General features: G+C 39.7%; 1 protein-coding gene across 2 annotated transcripts; it reads left to right on the top strand.

Moving 5' to 3' along the window:
• Positions 1 to 186: 186 nt before the first annotated feature.
• On the top strand, positions 187 to 21,074 carry LOC125230591 (tripartite motif-containing protein 2-like). 2 transcript variants are annotated; one of them, XM_048135793.1, is made up of 13 exons: positions 238 to 313; positions 1,887 to 1,963; positions 4,727 to 4,836; positions 6,484 to 7,121; positions 7,290 to 7,530; positions 7,965 to 8,127; positions 9,820 to 9,996; positions 10,843 to 10,946; positions 11,954 to 12,039; positions 12,453 to 12,611; positions 17,441 to 17,573; positions 18,590 to 18,840; positions 20,079 to 21,074. In XM_048135793.1, the coding sequence occupies exons 3-12, from the start codon at positions 4,746 to 4,748 to the stop codon at positions 18,835 to 18,837; spliced, it is 2,040 nt and encodes a 679-aa protein (XP_047991750.1). In that variant the 5' UTR covers positions 238 to 313; positions 1,887 to 1,963; positions 4,727 to 4,745; the 3' UTR covers positions 18,838 to 18,840; positions 20,079 to 21,074. The 2 variants fall into 2 exon arrangements, with proteins under 2 accessions (XP_047991749.1, XP_047991750.1); XM_048135792.1 differs by lacking the exon at positions 1,887 to 1,963 and having other exon boundaries at positions 187 to 313.
• The last annotated feature ends 306 nt before the right edge of the window (positions 21,075 to 21,380 follow it).

The following is a 21,380-nucleotide window of genomic DNA, read 5'->3' as shown; positions in this document are numbered from 1 at the left end:
TCGATCGATTACGTGCGACATTTAGCTTGTTTTGCTAAACAGTGTAACTGATTATCATTAAAATAGCTAGAGTATACTATCAATATTAGCATGAGTCCGCTTCGGTCGTAATAAAGACGCGTTAACTCTAGCTACGCGAACGTGTTATGTGTGAAGTGTTTACTCAACCCGATCTATTCACAGCTAGTTACATTTGCCTAAAAAAGCCATAAAGTTAACGCGGAGATTAGGTGTCGTTACTTGGAATGAGATAAGGAGAGGTGTGTCTATGTGTAGCTCCTGAGGTCACTTCCATGTATTGTTGCTCTTTTCTGTAAGTACCTCCTCACTGTATTTATTTACTTTTTTAATCAGTTTTATCTACCGGCAAATTTACGCACTATTTCACCTTTCACGTTTGTTTACTAGTGTAGGTGTGACTAAACCTCTTACAAACATAAACATAATTCTTTAGTTTTGTAAAATAGTTGTTCTCATTCTATTTCCTTTATCCTCTGTAGTTTTAAGGAAGGAGGTATAACAATAAACAAGTCATGCTTTAATACTTACCAATGCTTATTAGTTTTTACCTAAATCAGCATTAAACATAATTATTTAACATTTATTTTGGTTTTAAAACCTAATATTCAAACAATAAAGTTAAAGAAATTAAACTAGTGTTTAAATTACAGTAATAAAAATACATTGAATTATGATAAATGGTTGTCTTGAGGTAGCAAAAGATAAAATATTTTGATCTAAAAAAATAATGGAGAGAGGAACTATTCTTGTAGTCACAACAACAACAAAATTCATATTTAAAGTCACATACGGGTTGAACGCGATTAATTAACATTATTTTTACCTTTTTTCCCAATGTTTCGGCCAGGTTGCACTGGCCGTGGTCGCGGAAGATTGACGTCCCAGCAAAGTGTCACCGGAGATGTAAACACCACAAAACTACCCGATATTAATTTATATAAATGTTTAAATATGTGTACAAAGCGCGAGAACTTAAAGTGTTATATAACAAAATTCATATTTTTTTAACTTTTTTCCCTCACTTATTGGCAATATTCCAAATTTTTTGCAGATGTTGTAATGAGACCATTCAGATTAATCATAATAATACTGTAGAGTATTAAGTGTTACTTGATATTTATGCAGTACATGTGTAGTAATATTATCAATGAAGGTCAAGTGATACTAAGTTCCTGTTAAGTTCATTAAAGAAGCAATACATATTGTAATTAGTATGACCAGTACAATTAAATTGCACTTATAATATAATTGTTTATTTATTTTAACTTTTGGTATGCTTTGAAGCAGATCATAAAATCCAACTTAAATATATTTTTACTTGGGTTACTATAAAAATATGTCAATTTTTTGGCCAGATGCCTATGAAAGGATAATGACACAATGATACAACAGTGTTATAAATAGTAGAATTAATATGAAATTATGAATCAGACACTCTTTCTACAAGTCAGAAATCCTCACCTCGACATTGGCAGAATCCATGTTGCTAAAACTAGTGAGGAGTGACCATTTATAATTTAATCAGTGTATGAAAATATAAATATATGGTCCCTTAAAGCTCTTATTCTGAATTAATTAATAGACAGTGCATACAATAGTATTGTATTAACTCTTTATTGTACAGAAATCATGTACATATAGCACAGACAGTTAGTTTGATTGGTTAAAAATATTATTGTTATTAATATATTTTTAAACATATGTAATACTTGAACCACTCTTAAAAGTAGTGTATTAATATTTCAGTCTCAACTAATACAATAAAATTGTATTAAAAAAGTTATAGAGGACATGTCACATTATTTTTAATAGTACAACACAATTATAAACTACATACTGATTTAATTGCCTACATTCAATTAAAGGCAATGAGATGAGCGGGAGTCTGGCGACAATCTGCCGGTGACTCACACTGCATTATCACATACTAGCCAGCAATCAGGTTAGATTCCATGGAATGAAGTAACTAATCACTCAGGCATCTGACATGTTCTAATAATTGTTTAGTTATAACAGTAACAGTTTTTATATTCGTAACATTTACAGTCACTAATGTGTTTTGCTATTAAGTTTTGTTTTGTTGTTTTATATTGTGTTTTTTTTCGTTGTTTTGTATACATATTTAACCTTTTGAATGTTAAGAACATCTAGTTTTTTTTTAATACCGCATGGTGGCAAACAAGTAAACCTACAGCTTGCCTGATTTGGCATAGGCCTCCTCCAGCTCTTTCCAGTATTTCCTCTGCCTGGCCAGTCTAGTCCAGAAAGGCCCTACAGTGGTTATAATTTCGTCCTCCCATCGTTTGAGTGGTGGGCGTTGAGCTCTTAGAAATCAATACACCCCATTTTTGAAGAACTCCATACTGTAAATCCTCAGGAACACCTCGGCAAGGAGCTCATATCAAGGAGCCAGCCAGTGTTAGTTGTCGTTACTTGTGGAGTCTACAGCACTAGGCACAACATTTATAGACGTGTTATAACAGACACCATCAAACTATCCAACACAATTTTGAGTATGGTTTATAATAGCTCCCTTGTGCTTGGAGCCTTGGCCATGACATAAATATTTGAAAAGGTTAATGGCTTTGCTACCTACTAACTAAACATATACTTGATATTTAAAAATATTTTAAGCGGGTTACTCACGTGTTAAGTCGATATAGCGCCCGCAGTATGCGTCGCGCTCTCGACATGTAAAGGCGGTCCATAAACCAGTACTTACATATTTTGTTTCATTACTTTCTGAAATAAGCAAAATTCTTCTCAATTTACTATACCTACTATAAGGTTGACTTTAAAATAAGTACATTTTGTATTGATGAAACTTACATAGAATCGGTATTATAACAAACCTAGTTATACTGTTTTTATAACATAATAATAATATATTGATTTTTAACATAATTTACCTTTTATATTCAAACTTCCTTTTCTGGTCGATAAACCAACTTTAGCAGTGTGGCATAATTAATTTATAATTTTATAGTTAACTAGCTTTTGCCTGCGGCTTCGCTCGCGTTAGAAAGAGACAAAAAGTAGCCTCTCCATCCCTTTAAATATCTCCACTTAAAAAGTCACGTCAATTCGTCGCTCCGTTTTGCCGTGAAAGACGGAATAACAAACAGACACACACTTTCCCATTTATAATATTAGTATGGATTTAAAGGTAATTTATAGTTCATTTGAGTTTCTTTCACTTGATGAATTTAAACCTACTTAAAAATATTTAACTCATAGTACTTAAATGAATTCTGATTGAGCCATGCATTTAAACGTGTACATGAACAATTTGACCAAAGTAGACATACACGCATTTCTATGTTTGTAGACCACAGGTCAACACTGTAGACCCACTATATTAGCCAGTTTGGCACATAGATATCAGAATACAAGAGAATTTTATTGCCATCATTGTATTAAATCATGTAAATTTGACATTTGTCTTTTATCACGCAGAAACGTCTGCGAGCGATAGGTATATTTTTAAATTAAAGGAAAAATGGAAAAAATGAGGACCTTATGATCTATGGCCCCAGCAAGGCCAGTGGTCGCAGGTTCGGTGGGAGGTGTGAATTTTCCCATTTTTCCTTTAATTTAAAAATAAATTATGTAAATTGCTTTCGCCTGATTTTCGGATGTTCTTACTCAGAATCACGTTCTGTTTGGCACAGATTGGTGTTTTTGAGTTACTCTTAATTTTTACGAATTTCCTCAGCAGCAGTAATGTACTGTACCTAAGCATGGTTGCGATGACAGCCAATGACAACCTGCCAACGTGCGTTTAACGCGTGTGTGTTTACATTGCGGGCCGAATTCTTTTGTATGGACAAAATTTTTATTTGAATCTTAAGTACAAGTTATCTAATTACATTTCTTATGTCCAATACTCACCCTGTATAAGCTAAATTGTAAATATGTAATGCAGCATACACGATTACACGTGTTACGCGACATGTAAACAAACAGTCGTGTTTGCAATCATTAGGTACTTTGTTGTATATTTTGCTACAGGAAACAATAGCTTAACACGTGTATTGATATTTTAATGATTAATTCGAATTCATGAAAGTAATCTACCTAACAAAATCGATAAAATATTCCTGTGTATAATTATTTTTGTGTCTGCAATCTCCCGGATGTATTGCTCCTATCAAAACCAATCGGAAAAGCGTGGGACGCGACAGTAGAAGAAGGGAGCTGTATGTACACGGTACAGTCACCGGCATAAATAAGTGATGATTTTTGTACCTTGTCGGTTTTAATCGTTTGACAATTTCGTATGACATTTCAAACACGACGTTAAAGTGACAAGGTACAGAAATCATTACTTATTTATGCTGGTGACTGTACTTACTCATTTTTGATCTGTCTAAAGTCGCTCCATTCGACGAGTGCATACAGTGTACATTGCTCCTCCATTTTCGTCTTTTGCCTCGTCTCAACTTGCCCTTTTCTAATTGGATTGGATCGGAATACTGCCAGAGAGAGAATCTGAGTTCTCAACAAATGTGTACTAACAACCGGCGATGGTCTACGAGACTTTGTATTACCATATATCTGTGAACTGTTGATTTTTCTAAATCACGGGCATCACACGACCCTCTCTTTTCCTAGTTAACGTGAAATGCGCAGCGTATCTCTTGTGTTCTGATACCTATAAGTTGTCGATTTTCCTGTATCACTCTGCTTGTTCCATTTGTCACAGTTCACGTTTGGGCGTCGGGATGGCGAGCATGAGTTCGACGCTCGTCGAGACCGTCTCTATAAACTACGAGGACTTTAACGAGAGCTTCCTTACCTGCGGCACATGTTTATGTTAGTATGTTTTTATATCACAAGAGTCTACTTATGGTCTAATAGACAAAGGAATGGCTCTTTTACATGACTATTTTTACATACCTGTTATTCCGACGAAAAGTACTTGTAGGGTAAAATAACTGCTGTAATTTTTATATCAAAGGAAAAAATGGAAAAATTTACGCTTCCGGCGGGACTTGAACCCGCATCATTTGCAATGCTTGTAAAATAAACTGCTGTAATGTCAATGTAATGAAGACTGGTAGACCTCTCGAATTTCTATGCGTAGCTACCTCGCTTAGTCAGTTTAGTTACAGAAAGGAAGAGCTATGCTGTGCTCTGCTGTGCTCTGCTGCAATTACCGCACTTACTAATGATGTAAGTAATGAGCGTATTACGTAACTATGTCAAAAATTTAAATGGCCAATGGCCATATGTACTGTAAAGCGTTACGATGCACGTGCGAAGACGAAATTCGAAACGAGCGGCGACAAAACACTTACCGAAGGGAGGACTCTTTTCCGCACTTGTAGCGTGTGATAATAATTCACAAGAGTCGAAAGAACATGTGTCTAATACATGTCTGTAAAGTAATACCTAAACATTATTTTCCACATCGACCTTATATTATATATGTTTTGTGTAGATTGTCTACTAGAAGTTGTTCACTAGATTGTTAATAGGTGAGTCAGTTACGCTTGGGCAAACAAATATATGTATAGTAACATTGTTTTGCTTTAAAAGCTATTATACTTTAGATAAATTACTCCAATTTGTATGACTTTTCATTCCTTTGTCTATGATAAGTATGTTATGGTGGCAGGAACGGTAAAATATTACGTAGTATATTGTCACCTTTGTAACTTGTAACCATATAGTTCACCGATTTTTCATTCTATTACATTTATATATTTCTGAATAGCAGACAATGACAGCTTTTATTGTGGTTGGGATAATAAGTCGTAATATTAAGTAATAAATCTGCGTAATGTTGATAACAATAGATAGATTTGAAATTATCTCAGAACAATTTTTAATTTCTTCAAGCCATAAGCAAGTACAGGAAACTATACAGATCCTTAACTTAAAGGCGAATAATACATTCTGCGAATCCTGATAGACACTGCCAAAGCTCTGACGTAATTTACTACGAACACGCCACACCTTATATTAAAGCGCTATACAGAAATAACTATGATGTCAAGTAGGCAGTAGTAAAACTAAAACCCTAATGGTGGTTACACTGATTGAATATTAATTACCAGCAATTACATTTGAAGTGTCATCGTGAAGATATTTTTGGCAGATGTACTTTTAATTTCTTATCAAGCAAAGTCTGAATTGCGATGTATATATAGACAGTATTGCTGTGGTATTGCTTTGATGGATTATAAATTAGACAATCACGAAGTTCGTTTAGTCCTGTATAATTTAAATTTACCGATGTTTTTTGTTACATGAATTCAAGTTTGCACACCACTTCATCCGCTCCATCTTGATTAAGATCTGTTTTTGCTTGATACTATTCAGTTTTAAATATCTCCCACACAAAAAGCTGCATCCTTTTAAAGAAATCAATCCAACATTAGGCAGTTGTTATGCTAAAACAAAAAGTAATTACGATTAGAAAAAGTTTGTTTTGATGAGGAAATTATGTGTTTTCAGGCACTTACGACGGCGGTGAACACACGCCTAAGCTTCTCCAATGCTCACACACGGTCTGCTTACATTGCCTCACACGAATAGCCGCCTCACAGACCAGAGACGCTGGTAGCTTCCGATGTCCCATCTGTCGCGAACTCATAACTATACCGAGAGGCGGGGTTCAAGCGTTACCACCCTCGTTTCTCGTCAATCAGCTTTTAGATTTAATGGCCCGACAGAGAAGAGAAGTCATTCCACAGTGCAGTTCCCATCCCGGTCGCGAACTCCTCTTTTGTGAGACTTGCGATTGCGTGTTCTGTCGACATTGCGCTGACGGCCCACACAGCGATACGCCTTGCGACCACACTGTAGTACCATTCTCTATAGCGTTAAAAAGAATGTCAGAAATTCTACTGTATAGAGCAAATGAGTGTTTAAGTAAGCTTGGTTCAGCAAGAGATGCGGTCGCCAGTGAGTTGAGAAGGTTGGAAGCTGCGGCCACTGCAGCTGATGACGCTATAGACAGGCATTTTAACGAATTGAAGGCTGCCTTAGAGAAACGACATAGCGAACTGAAGTCAGCAGCGTCAGCCGCCGCCACACATAAAAGAAAGTTACTTGAAGAACAATTAAAGTTAATAGATGCCGAGAAAACCAAGGTAAGACTACTTGAGTTGTAATAAAAATCAATGCTGACAGATTTTTTAAAGGAAGTTTATTGACGTCATCTTCTACTCTTCATTCCAGTTCCTTGTAGCGGTCACGTTGATTGTCTACCTCTGTATAAGGTAATAGAGCATCGCATAACGTTCAGTTGTCATTCTCAGGTTGAAGCAGAATGTTCAGGCCTCCAGCAACAAGTGGAAGTGCGCGAAGTAAGCAGCCGAGCGGCAGCGCTAGGCGCCCGGTTGGGAGACGCGGCAGCGTTGGCCGAGCCTCGTGAAAACGCCTTCCTTGCTGTGGACTTTGCCCATAACGATGCTCAGCAGAGGTTCGCAGAAGCGTTGGCGGAACTTGGAAGAGTTAGGACTAGTACGACGTTTCCTGGCCTATGTACTTTGCAATTAGGTGAGAACTTCATGAGTTTAAGGAGATTTTTAATTTGCAAAACGAAAAATCTCTAATTATTGCTGACGGATTATTTGCTATTGCTGACAGTAATATCACAATAGGCGTTTTATTTAAAACTAGCTTTTTCCCGCGGCTTCGCCCGCGTGCTAATCTAATCTTGTTTTCCCATAAAATGTTTGGATCCCCATTTCACTCCCTTAGGAGGTGAATTTCGAAAAATCCTTTCTTTGTGCTCCTCTACACCTTATAACGAACCTACGTGCCAAATTTGGAATCTCTAGGACCAGCGATTTCGCTGTGCGTTGATACAGTCAGTCAGTTTCTTCTTTTATATATTTAAGTAGATGTGCAGTTAAGGTAACTGTATTTTCTGACTTTTCTGGGCTCTCTTTATCTTAAGGTTATAACAAAACATAAACCTTATTTTCCAGAATCCGGGTGTGTTTGCGGATTGGAAGTGAGCGTTATTCTCCGCACGGTGGATTATCACGGCGAAGCACGCAGCACAGGCGGTGACCCGGTCAGCGCTGCCGCTACATTAGATGATGCGCCGCTACCCTGCACCGTCACAGATCTCGACTCTGGTCACTATAGGTATAATCCTTGTATTATCGTGGTGAGGCAATCCCGTCAGGGCTTCCGTCACTTTGGTCGACGCGCCTTTACCCTGTACTGTCACAGATCTCGACTTTGGTCACTACAGACAGGAATGATTTATAGAATATGGCTATGTTTGTGGTCTAGTGAGGATGGTTGATTTATTATCGTGGTGAGGCACGCAGCACCGATGGCGATCCCGTCACATTGGACGATGCGCCGCTACCCTGCACTGTTACGGATCTCGACTCTGATCACTACAGGTATGATTCTTATATTCAGAGCCGGCATAGGTCAACTTATAAATCGCAGCGCGCTAAACACATTCCTCTCCCGCTCCTCGCGCCCCAAGCACTGGTGATTTGTAGCGCGCACAAAATTTACAATATTGGCACTCTAAAGGAGGTCCTCTGTGTTCTTATAGAATGAGGTTATACAATACAAAATACTCTTTATTGCACACCATACACGAAACAACATAGCAAGTATAAACAACAACTTAAGAGGTAAACAACAACAACGAGCGATGTCTTCCAGACAACCTAGGTAGTGGAGAATAATAAATTTAACCTTGTTATTTGTTGGTTATGTTTGTCGTCTGTAAGTCAGGGTGATTGATGTATTATTGTGGTGAGGCGCGTAGCACAGGCGGCGACCCGGTGAGCGCGGCTGTGAGGCTGGTTTGAAATAAAATAAAAAATCTCTAATTAAGGGTCTACAGACCTTTTCGTCTATCGAAATCACTGAAAAAGTTGGTATATTGATTAGCCGATCAAATTGCCAATTTGATTGTCCCGTATGGGTGCACCTGAAATCTACGATGTAATAATAATTTTAATATGACGACCCCATCGCCCATTGGTTTTACCAGTGCAATCAGTCAACGCAGGGCAGCTTGTGGCGAGCTGTTGGGGAACAGCGACCCCACGTACCCGAGTGCTCCTGGGGAGTTCTCTAGTACTCTCTACCTCTGGCTTGCCTTGGCTGGCCGTCCAGAGTGGAGTCGTTAGGGCTACATGCCCCAGGGGTGGAAGTGAAAATTTGTATAAGACGCGAGTTGGTGCAGTGGCTTCACAGCCACTGGGCAGAAAGCGGTGTACACCTCTCGACACCCTTGAGTTCTCACACCGGTGTTGCCTTTGAGCCATCTTGGATGTCGCTTTTTGTGGGGGCCCATCTTGTGGGGACGAGTCACCGTCTGCCGGAAATAAAATTGGATACCGTTTTATTAGGCAGGCGTCCGGTTTTTTTATCCATAGCCCAGTATTTAGTCCATCACTTTCATCAAAATAGACCAGTTCATTTTAGATTCCATTAACTCTCAAATAGTCCTTACACCCTGGCGGCTGTTGCCTCTGCGTGTGTCCCATGATATGGGCAAGGGCAACATCCGCTCGGTGTACCCCTTACATTTCATTAAAGTGTCGAAAGGGCCTCTACGCGTCGGCTTCGGCCCCGCGCATACCTCCCAAAGGTCCGGAATACCATTGTTCCGTGACGGGAAAGACATTTTAATATCGATAAGAACGACACTGGCCAAACTGTGGCAACATTTGTTCATACTAACTTGTCAATTTGGTCCGTAGGTTTGTGGATTTTACTTTAAGCATGATCGGTGAACTATCATGGCGGGACGCACAAACAAACTAAAAGCTCGATTGATTGATAATTCTCGATGATGTTTTCCAGGATCACGTTACGACCTTGGGCAGCGGGCGCGCTGACCGTGCGCGTGCTAGTATTCTCCCGCGCCGTGCGGGACTCGCCGCTGCGCGCCGACGTGGCGGCCACGGCCGCGCCGCTGCTGCTGTGGGGCGCGCGCGGCGCGGGCAAGGAGCAGCTCAGTCAGCCCGTGGCGGTAGCCAGGTGTGTACGACTGTATCGACTCACATTCCGCCGCCGCTGCTGTGGAGCGAGGCCGGAAATAACTCGACTGGCTAGTGGTCAGGTGTGTGTATTGTGTATACGGGCTCACTGAGCCATTAAATAAATAAATATATTTATGTAAGAATGTGCTATAATATTTTATAGCACATTCTTACACAGATTGACCGAGGCCCACGGTAAGCTCGAGAAGGCTTGTGCTGTGGGTACTCAGACAACGATATATATAATATACAAATACTTATATACATAGAAAACATCCATGACTCAGTAACAAATATCTGTGCTCATCACACTAATAAATGCCCTTACCGGGATTCAAACCCGGGACCGCGGCGCAGCAGGCAGCAGGGTCACTACCGACTGCGCCAGACCGCTCGTCACTGCGCCAGAGCGGTCGTCAAAACCAAATAACTCCATCGCCATTCAAATAACTGACGATGCGTGCGAGACTCGACGCCGTGGCGGCCGCCTTTACGTAGCGAGCGAGGAGCAACTTAGCCAACCCATGGTTGTGGCCTGATGTGTACGAGTAAAGACTCACATTGTGGAGCGTCGGTGATACTCACGGAGGTTAGCTGCTGTGGAATAAGGAAAGAAAGAAATCGGCCAAGTCGTGGCTGTATCCAGGTGTGTGCGCGTGCGGCCAGTGGTATATACTAGAACACGACTTAGTCAACAAGTAGAACTTACAGATGTTACAGTGAAGCTCGGAGTAGCTATCGTGATGACACGGTACTTGCTCGACTATGAGCAATGTCATTGCTGATCAATGCTATATATAATTATTAGCTTCGCTTTGTTGCAAATTTGTGATTTATTTTGCAGATGTCCGAAACGGCGCGAGATCTACGTGCTGGACGCGGGGAACTCGCGCGTGATGGTGCTCGACGAAGAAACCTTCGCCTTCAAGTCGCACATCGTCAATGAAGGTTACTAACACTTCGTTTCTTCAACATAAATAACGGCTACAACTAGGGAACAATAGTTATTTGTTATAAATAAATAAATATAAATATTGGGGACACCTTACACAGATCAACTTAGTCCCAAACTAAGCATGGCTTGTACTATGGGTACTAAGCGACGATATACATACTTAAATAGATAAATACATACTTATATACATATTAGAAAACATCCATGACTCAGGAACAAATATCTGTTCATCACACAAATAAATGCCCTTACCGGGATTCGAACCCAGGACCGCGGCTTAGCAGGCAGGGTCACTACCGACTGAGCCAGACCGGTCGTCGCGGGACCGGCCGGTGTTATACAAGGGGGCAAAGTTGTATTTTAACGCCGAGTGTGGAATTGAAATACGAGCAAGTTAAACTATTCTATAGTTGAACCACGAGCGAAGCGAGTAGTTCGAGAATAGAATCCTGAACTTGCGAGTTTTTTAACACACGAGAAGTAAAATACATTTGCACCCGAGTGTAACACAAAACTTTTCCCCTCACTATAGCGAGGAAACTACAACGCAAAAATGCGTTTATCACTGCTTCCAGTAGTTCCACAGGTGGTAAATCATCATTATTACTAGATTCACCTACTTTTATCAATTTTAATGCAGTTAATTCGACTTTATTCAAGGTCAAATTACTTTACCCACTAGTGGAAAAAATGCGTTTTTACTCGCTGGTATTAAAGGACAAAACACGTGTTTCCGAGCTAGTGAGGGGAAAATCAAATTATTATATTAAATATTTTTTGATTTGTTTTTTAATTACTTTTTGTTTGGGCGGGCTAGTGGTAAATACGTTAGCCGCGTAAGCTGAACACCCGGGTTCAATTCCCGTTTCGGCCACCGGTGGGCCTTGTCGGTTTTATCTTTTGTGTATGATATCTATTTTTTGTAAATAAATAATGACAAGAAGTAGTCAGTGCAATCATTATTGGATTTTTGTTTTATATCGTTTTGTTTATATTCCAGGGTTGGCGGGACGCAGTTGTACAGGGATCGCAGTCACAGCTGACGGTATAGTCGCCGTCAACTGGCGGACGAGGACGCTCACCGAGGTATTTATAATATGGTTCATCTCTTTAACAAAACATTAAATTTTACTTTAGGAGCATGAAAAGTTATCGTGTAGATAAGAAAAATTATAGAACATATTATTGTCACTGAACAAATATTATTTTACGAAGTGCTATTCACGTGGGGAATAGATTTACGTGTCCCAATATTTAGCATGGCGCAGTCGGTAGGATACGAACACATGATTCCGAACGGAATCTGATTCTGAAAGTAGGTACTGATCCCACCAAAAACGTACCTGTTAAAAAGCGGACCAAGTTCGTATCGGCTAATTGTTCCCCTAAAAAAGGGCTGAAATCCAATCCAATACTAAGTTTAGATGAAACTAAAATTTGGCCTGCGCACTGCCGTGCGCTTAGATGATTTAGCTCCTCTACTACTATTACCGTTTCAGGTGAGCGTAGAAGGTTCAACCCTGCGCACCATCAAGTCGGATCGTCTGGTGGAGCCAGTATGCGTTGCGTGCGACCCGCATGGTCGACGACTAGCCGTCGGTGACAACGGGGCGCGATGCGTGTTTGTTTTCGATGCACGTGGGGCGATAGAACGAGAGGTCAGTATCTTTCTGTGTCTGTTTATCCTTCAAGTGTGTGTAGTGGAGTGAACTCTACGTACAATCAAGTCAGATCGTCTGGTCGAGTCAGTGTCTATCGTGCGACCCGAAAGGCGCTCGATGCGTGTTTGTGTTCGACGTTCGTGGGGCGATAGATCGAGAGGTAAGTCTCTGTCTGTTTATCTTTCAAGTGAGTGTAGTGGAGTCATCAGTCAACTCTATGTACGGATTGCCTGGTGGAGTCAGTGTGCGTGGCGTCGATGACTAATCGTCGGCGACAACGGCACGCGATGCGTGTTTGTGTTCGACGCACGTGGGGCGATAGAAAGGTCAGTATGTCTGCGTTTGTCTATCCTTCAGGCTAGTATCAAGTTCAACCGACATACGCGAGTGTTGAGAATCAATATTGTATCCTCTCAAGAGTATCAAGTCTGGTCATCTGGTAGAGCTTGCGTAGCGTTTCAGGCGAGCGTCATAAGTCAGGCTTATGCATTATGAAGTCTAATCGTGTAGTTTGTAACACGAATAATCAGTAACTAGCTGTCAGCCTACTGGGCACCATTAGGGTCCCCCCACATCTAGCGTCTCGCGAACGTCGTCGTCTCTCCAACGCCCGCGCGGCGTCGACGCCGCGCTCCCGCAGCGCCGACGCAACGTTGCGGCGCCTCTCGAACGTCGACGTCGCAGTGGCGTCTGCGCGGCGTCGACGCCGCGCCAACGCCGCGCCCGCGCAGCGCCTCCGCGATGCCAGCGGCTACCAACGTCCAGCTAGGGCTTTCAATACCGGGATCCCAGTATCTCGGGATTTTGGGGTAGATTTCAAAACCGATATTTAATTTTGTAATCGGAATCCCGGTATTTTTAGTAACTAACAAATTATGGCAAATAAACGTAAACTACTAATCAAAAACCTTAAATTTCTGCATCATGACGGTCGCTAGACGCGTAAATATTGCTTTTTGCTCTCGTTTCTTCGACACATTCTCTGTTTAGTGTTTTTACAATATTTCTATGAAATGACAGTTTTTCCGATGAATGCTCTTGACACGTATCTTTATCTAGGTAATCATCGGAAAAACTGTCATTTCATAGAAATATTGTAAAAACACTAAACAGAGAATGTGTCGAAGAAACGAGAGCAAAAAGCAATATTTACGCGTCTAGCGACCGTCATGATGCAGAAATTTAAGGTTTTTGATTAGTAGTTTACGTTTATTTGCCATAATTTGTTAGTTACTAAAAATACCGGGATTCCGATTACAAAATTAAATATCGGTTTTGAAATCTACCCCAAAAATCCCGAGATACTGGGATCCCGGTATTGGAAGCCCTAGCTGGACGTTGGTAGCCGCTGGCATCGCGGAGGCGCTGCGCGGGCGCGGCGTTGGCGCGGCGTCGACGCCGCGCAGACGCCACTGCGACGTCGACGTTCGAGAGGCGCCGCAACGTTGCGTCGGCGCTGCGGGAGCGCGGCGTCGACGCCGCGCGGGCGTTGGAGAGACGACGACGTTCGCGAGACGCTAGATGTGGGGGGACCCTTATCGCTGACGAAGAACTGGGGAGCATTTTTTATTTGTAAATATATTTTAAGTTAATTAGTTTTAAGTTGTACATAATACTGCATTTTGTTTTTATTGAGTTTAGTAAGTTATATTGTTGTATATATGTAATATATACAACAATATTTGTCTATCCTTATATATTGCAATAAAGCTCAACTAGCGGTCAGTGACAACAGTGCACAATGCGTGTTTCTCTTTGTATTGACGGAACGAGCGGTCGCGTGTGATCTGTCGAAAACAATAGGTATATGGGAAGCTTCCGAGACAATTCGTAGTTATCGATATGTGTATTTAAGTATGTACTATTAGTAGAGGAGTTGTACGAGCATTTGTATGGGAGGGGTCATAATAATTCCCACAGAACCGAAGTTTGGTTTTTTTAGTTCTTTGTGTGTGTCTTTTTGACATACTAAAAATATAGTAAAATGTATTTATGCAAAATGCGTTTTTTTGACCGCCAAAAGTTGTATGAAAAATTACTATGAAAAAAAATCCTAAAATTTAAAAATCGTCTCTGGTATCAACTTATGGGGAATTAGGCGGCAACATTTTTTATAGCGTTGATGTTTAGCAAAAATATAAATATTTTTCACTATTTTGGTAAAATAAAAAATGATAAAAATCATAAATTTGATGAAAGGAAGTAATTAAAACATAAATTTCAGCAATGTAATTTTTTCCATATGTTCCACACCATGGTAAATACGGGTACGATCCGCCTGGTGATAAGCAATTACAGTAACCTATGACGCCTGCCACTCTAGAGCCTCCACATGCGCGTTGTTGGCCCTTTAGGGTACCTTTCCACTAGAGATGCGCTACGTGATAGTGTTTGATATCCATCAATCATGTTCATTGTTCACAAAGCGTAGCGCTAGTGGGAACGCGTTCGACTAAGCTGATTGTGGATATCAGACGCATCCATAACACATCTCTGGTAGAAAGGCACCCTTAAAAGTCCTCAGCTAGCTCGCAGGATAAGGAGCGTCCGCGGGAGAAAAAACCTCCTATTGCGGTAATCGTATTTACCATAAACTTGTATTTTGGTGGGGTTCAATGTAAGTACATAAATTGTCGCATCCCAAACAAAAACTGTCGATAAAGCATTATATTGAACACAAGAGAAAACCAAAACCTAATAATCATCGGTTTTTCTAGTCATAAATCTGCGCATACACACACCCTGGACCCGTATATGGTCGCACACTACGGTTTCTTTTTCTTCAACCTAGCGTTTTCCCGGCCTAGCGCCAGGGTCCGGTTTCCTGCTCAGTCTTCTCCACTTTGTCCGGTCTTCAGCATCCTTAGACGTGAGATTGTTCTCTTGCATGTCCGCTCCCACGACGTCCAGCTAAATGAAAAATTGTTATGTTTTTGCTAAACATCAACGCTATAAAATTTTTTGCCGCCTAATTCCCCATAAGTTTATACCAGAGACGATTTTTAAATTTTAAGATTTTTTTTCCATTGTAATTTTTCATAGAACTTTTGGCGGTCGAAAAAACGCATTTTGCATAAATATATTTTACTATATTTTTAGTATGTCAAAAAGACACACACAAAGAACTATAAAAACCAAACATCGGTTCTGTGAGAATTATTATGACCCCAAACGCTACATCTCCTCTACTATATTGTGGCAATATAGTATATTATATAACGGTAACGTTATGAAGGCTATAAAAGTTGTGTACCGCGGTTAGGCCACGAAGGCTTGCCGAGTGGCCTAAGTAAGGTACGAGACTTTTATAGCCTTCATAATGTTACGATTGTATACTATACTTTTTCTACGACAGCCACATACATACCTATTCGAGAATAATAAAATGGGTTAGTTACTTACTTCATGTAATGAATGGGAATATTTGTGTGGATCGTCGTAGCATTGAGTATTCTGTCCACAATGTTGATGGCGAGAACTTGTTGCACAATTCTTCAAAATATGCCAACAACGCCGTTTCAGAGAAAGTTGAAACATTTTTTTGCAATTTCCATGTCAAAACAATCATAACATTTTTGGTAGGCTTTATCTGACTTTTCATGTAAGAAATTGACAACGTTTCAAAATTTTCAATGTCCCTAAATCGAAAACCATTTCGAGATATACGCTTGTAGATCACATACATATTTTTTTAAATTTTTTTTTCTGTATTTTTAGTATAAAAAATCTTAAAAATAGTTTAAAGGGGAAGTGACGTCAAATAGCTGATTTAGAGCTGCCACTATAACAAAAAAACTTCCAGTTGGGATGTCATTTGAGTTTGACAGAGACACTTATCACAGTTCGTAGCAAAGATATTAAAAATTTCATGGCTTAGTCTATGGTTCGTAGTCATTCACTATTGGTTGACAGTGGTTGACAGTGACACTTGACAGTCAGACATACCGGACTGTTTGAGCTGACTGTTAAAACTTTTTGTTTAGAAATGATTTTGTAGTTTTCTTAGGTGTATGAAACAACGCATGTGACGTCACGAAGCTGTGTCTTGACGTTTGTAACTTACGCTCTTTCTGCTCGAAGTAGTAATAAAAAGGGATTTTCTCATTAAAATAGCAGTTTTTGGAAAAATAAAAAAATACGTGTATCTTTTAGTATTGAGTTCTTTCAAACCAAATAATAAAAAGTAGTACTCAAAAATATGAAATGTTGTCAATTGTCAGTCACTTTGAGCGCCCATAGCCTTGATTTCTTCGGAAGTGCATTTTTCACCAGAATCACTCATAATGACTTATGTTTTTGCACAATAACGTCGAATTAAAACAAACTACACACCACCGAAATAGTTCAAATAGTTTCGTGATAAGTTTACAAATATCAAACATACCATAGACAAGAGAAATAGAAAATAAGCCGGTTTTCAATTACGAAAAATGTGGTTGCGTTCAAGAATATTTAAATGTCGAATGTAAAATTATTGGATAAACTTATGATTTTTACCTTTGTTTTGCAATATCTAATATGTAAAACGCATTTAAGTTTATTTTTTCATCTTGATTTAAATTATGAACCTAAATATTATATTATTTATTAAAAGTTACTTATTACTGTAAATGAAAACATACCTGATAAATGGAAGTTGTGCTTTTAAAAAAAAATTAACAGAAGTCCTATATTTATATGATTACTGCTAGCAGTAATCCTATGAACCTATAGACAAATAGACTTTCTCATCGTTACTCAAATGAACTTAATTTGGATACCGCTGACAATAATCTAATTGACAGATTTAAGTGCTGGAGTAGAAAAAAGTTATATTTTGTGTGAAGGTGGGAGGCGGTGAACTCGGCCTGGTGGGCGGGCTGGCGCTGGCGGGCGACGTGCTGGTGGTGGCGGACGCGGCCGTGCGCGTGTACGACGCCGGCGGGACGCTGCAGGCCACGCTAGCGCCTGTGCCTAAAGGTACAGACACATTTCAACCTGAAATACTTACCTTACAGTTCATGCTTGGCTAGACCCCATTGCATCACCTGGTGCGATCGGTTGTTATGATTATGATTGTGCTCCGGGACACGCTTGCGACTGATCGCTAACCTACCATCCATAAGACGCATGTCTTGCGGCGCGCAACGGACGTACTGAGGAGACGTTTTTTGAATTACATTCAGGCGGCGTGGCGGAGACGTCCGTTGCGCGCCGCGAGACACGCGACGCCTAAGTGGGAACGCTGCCTAAGACTATCGGTTTTTTTTTCAATATCGAATACTACTTACTTACGGCTCATGTTTAACTGAACCCCAAATTTAGTAACATTTCAAGGGTCGCAGTTCTAACCTAACCTAACCCACTTTTCGGTAGCAGTTCGTCTGTGTGCGGGTCGCAGATCTAACCTAACCTAACCCACATTTCGGTAGTAGTTCGTCTGTGTGTTGGTCGCTTCGCTGTCTAATGAGACTCGTCAAAACGCGCTGTGCATCAGGTGCGGTATGCAAGGGGTTTAGCGGGAGGGGCTACTAAATTCGGTGTTATTATATTCGGTAATATACCTATATACATATTTTTTGGTAATAAATTATTTAGGTTAATAAGCGCATTAATTTCGTACTTAGAATTGGGGCTCATTTACTATTGTTGGTGCTAGTTTACAATTTAATGTGAACGGTTTACTGAAACTGGTGGCAGTTGTATAATTTTCAGTAACATTATTTTGTTGCTAAACTACTCTTTTTGATTGTAAAGTTTGGGGTACCAAAACTTTTTTTGGTGCTCATTTAAATAGTAGCCCTTACTTACTGTACAGAAGGTTCAGATTGCTGTAAGAATTAGTGTCGACAAGTTGGAAATAGTTTTATTCGTTTATTATAATAACGTCGCGTTGCAGACCTCGTACCAAAACATAAAGTAGTCACGTCTGTCTGTGTTTTTGAAAACTGACAGTTTTTACAAACTCGTGTGCACTTTATTAATCTCGTTTCCAGGTCGCGGCGGCTACGGCGGCGTAGCGCTCGAAGAATCAGAATCAGGCCGCCACATCATATGCATACGTTCGGCGCGCGGCCGGCCCGCGCTGCTAGTACTCGAAGCGAGCGGCGGCCGTATTCTGGCGGCTTGTGAACTGGCCGAGAAGAAACCTAGACGGGTCGCTGGGTTGACGCTGCTGCCTAACAAGAGAGTGCTGTTGGCGGATCTGGCGGGAAACTGCCTGAGATTGCACACTTATTGGTGAATGGTGAGTACATCAGAATCAGACCGCGGCTTAATATCCATACGTTCAATGCGAGTGGCGGCTTGAGAATTAGCTGACATGAAACCTAGGCGGGTCGCTGGGTTGACTCTGTTGCCTTATTAGACAAGAGAGTGCTGTTGGCGAATGGTAAAGAACCGAACAGAAAAGAAGAAAGGAATTTTCATACCGTATTCTTCAACTGTGAAAGAAATCCAAAATAATCCCCCAAAGGCAGTTTTGTGGGATTTACCTACCAATTAGAGAGCTCCGTACACTCTAAAAAAACTTACTCGCTAAATATCCAGTTCACGATTTTTCACACAGTAGAGAACACAAAATTATAACTTCAAAAGGTATGCATATAGTAGTAATTTTAATGGTATTCTTTATTTGACTTGGGTGTCATAGTAAAACTATTTTTCATCACATTTGCTGTTTAAAGGTATCATTGCGTCTACGTGTACTGAAGCATAATGTACTATTTTATTCCCAAGGGAATAATGGATTTAGTTTTAAAAATTAATATAATCCGTACAATACTTCAGGCAAAGGATGTTTCAATCTGCCAAGGATTTTTATTGCACAACCAAAATTTTACTATTAAGCTGTAAAATATATTATACGGTATGAAAAATGCATTTTATTTATGTTTTACAATTATTTCAGTGTGTTTTGCATTTATTTCGTAAAATTTAACTCAGATAAATTGTTATAATTTACAATCTGACAATATGCTCTCTACTCGCGCTTGACCGCGGGCGTACGCGAGGCACCCACCGTTGCCTAGCAACGGAGAGTACAACAGATCAAAATAAAGTACAATTTTAGTTCAATTATATGATTTATATGCTTTTTTGAACGTTGCATTTAATTTATATGCAGTATTTTCGTGTTTGTTTTCGTTCAAAAAGTGTTTGTTATCAAAAACAATGGATTTAATATGAATAATCTGATGTAGATCAAGATACACTAACTGGTCGCGCCGCCGGTTGAAGGTTTTGCCTTATGACTGTTTCCTCTGTATTTTTCTCTCAAATGTGATGAAAAACATTGTGTGTAACAAGCCGTCGCGATTTAACTTACTCTCGTTAGTAATATTCAACTTCCTCCCCTTGTTGCACAATGTACTATTATTATTTGACCAGGTGAATGTACCTATTACTCGACACCTATTTTTAATTACTCCAATAATTTAGGTAATCAATAATAACAGCTGTTCAATTACAATTTGATAATTTCAGAATGGAAAGTCGAAAGGAGGGAACGCTTCAAGCTGCCATAAGGCGTATCGTAAACGAATTTCATGCTAGTCGAATATGCAACGGGGAATCGAACCGACGGCCATACGCGAGGGCGGTACTCGTACCAAAGTCAATAGACGCCGCAAGGCTTCTATCTTATACGTAGACATATATCTAGATAGACGCCGTACCGCGATTAGATATAAAGCTAAAAGTTTTCAAAGTTAAATGTGACATTGACAACTTTTAAAAGCACATAGGTTTGTAGCTCGCGTATCACGGCGAGCCTAATTCACTACTGAGCGTGCCCTAAGTAATTTCTATCGAAAATTTAATCTAGTCAGAAATTAATAAATACGTATAAAACACAATTTGGTCAATAAAAAGTACTGCCTCAAAAAGTTGTCTCAGAAAAGATGAATATCAAGAGTTCTACTACAAATGTGAGGTGTTCTGTAGAACATGTTGATTCGATGGCACGCAAAGTAGGTGTGTTTAGGTGTTCTATTTAGACATATGTCTGTGATCTAATAATTTACGATGTTCTTTAGTACTTACAGTATTTATTTACGTATTAAGTCGATTAAGTTTTCACAATCATGTCAAGTTGGCGAACTGGATTTTTTTTGTTAGTCCTTTATCTTTTTGGTTTTTAATATATTTGGCGTATAGTGATAAGTATTTATGTGATTATATAATCGTTTGGAATATTATGATATTTAAAAGCTTCGAAATGTTATTGGCGTTAAAAATCTCACTTATGACTAGTCATTCGACGGTGGCATTTATTGTTGTCTAAATTTCGACACTATTCTGTGAAAGGGCAGATTTTTGCTCAGCACAAATTCATGACAAGGGTGGTGGCAAATTGTGAGACTGAAAAATCTACTCCTCGTTAAGGAGACACGGGAAAGACAGCCTCAAGTTCGTAATTTGATTCTAGAGATTGCACTTACCACATTGACTTACCACCATATTTTTTTAGGGTTCCGTAGTCAACTATTATTATAAGGCCTGATTCGTAACGGATTTGTCAAATTCAGAGTGCTTTTTCTTGTATAATTTCTAGCTTACTTTATATATACATTACACCATTCAAATTGCCAGATTCACAAAATTATTATGTTAGAATCATGTTTAAAAGCAATTCTCAACTAACTAGATAGATAAAATTAAAGTGATCGCTGAAAATAATTCGGCGACAAATTGCTATCAAAAACTTGATCCCTGTTGACGAAACTTGCATTTAAATCATTTTCAACACTACCAGGCAACCAACATTATACCTTATCTGAAAGGCAA

Source organism: Leguminivora glycinivorella, chromosome 10 (assembly GCF_023078275.1).
Source record: "Leguminivora glycinivorella isolate SPB_JAAS2020 chromosome 10, LegGlyc_1.1, whole genome shotgun sequence".
In the NCBI taxonomy this organism is placed as follows: Eukaryota; Metazoa; Arthropoda; class Insecta; order Lepidoptera; family Tortricidae; genus Leguminivora; species Leguminivora glycinivorella.
Note: the sequence above shows the minus strand (reverse complement) of the source record. Positions and strands in the feature narration are given on the sequence as shown.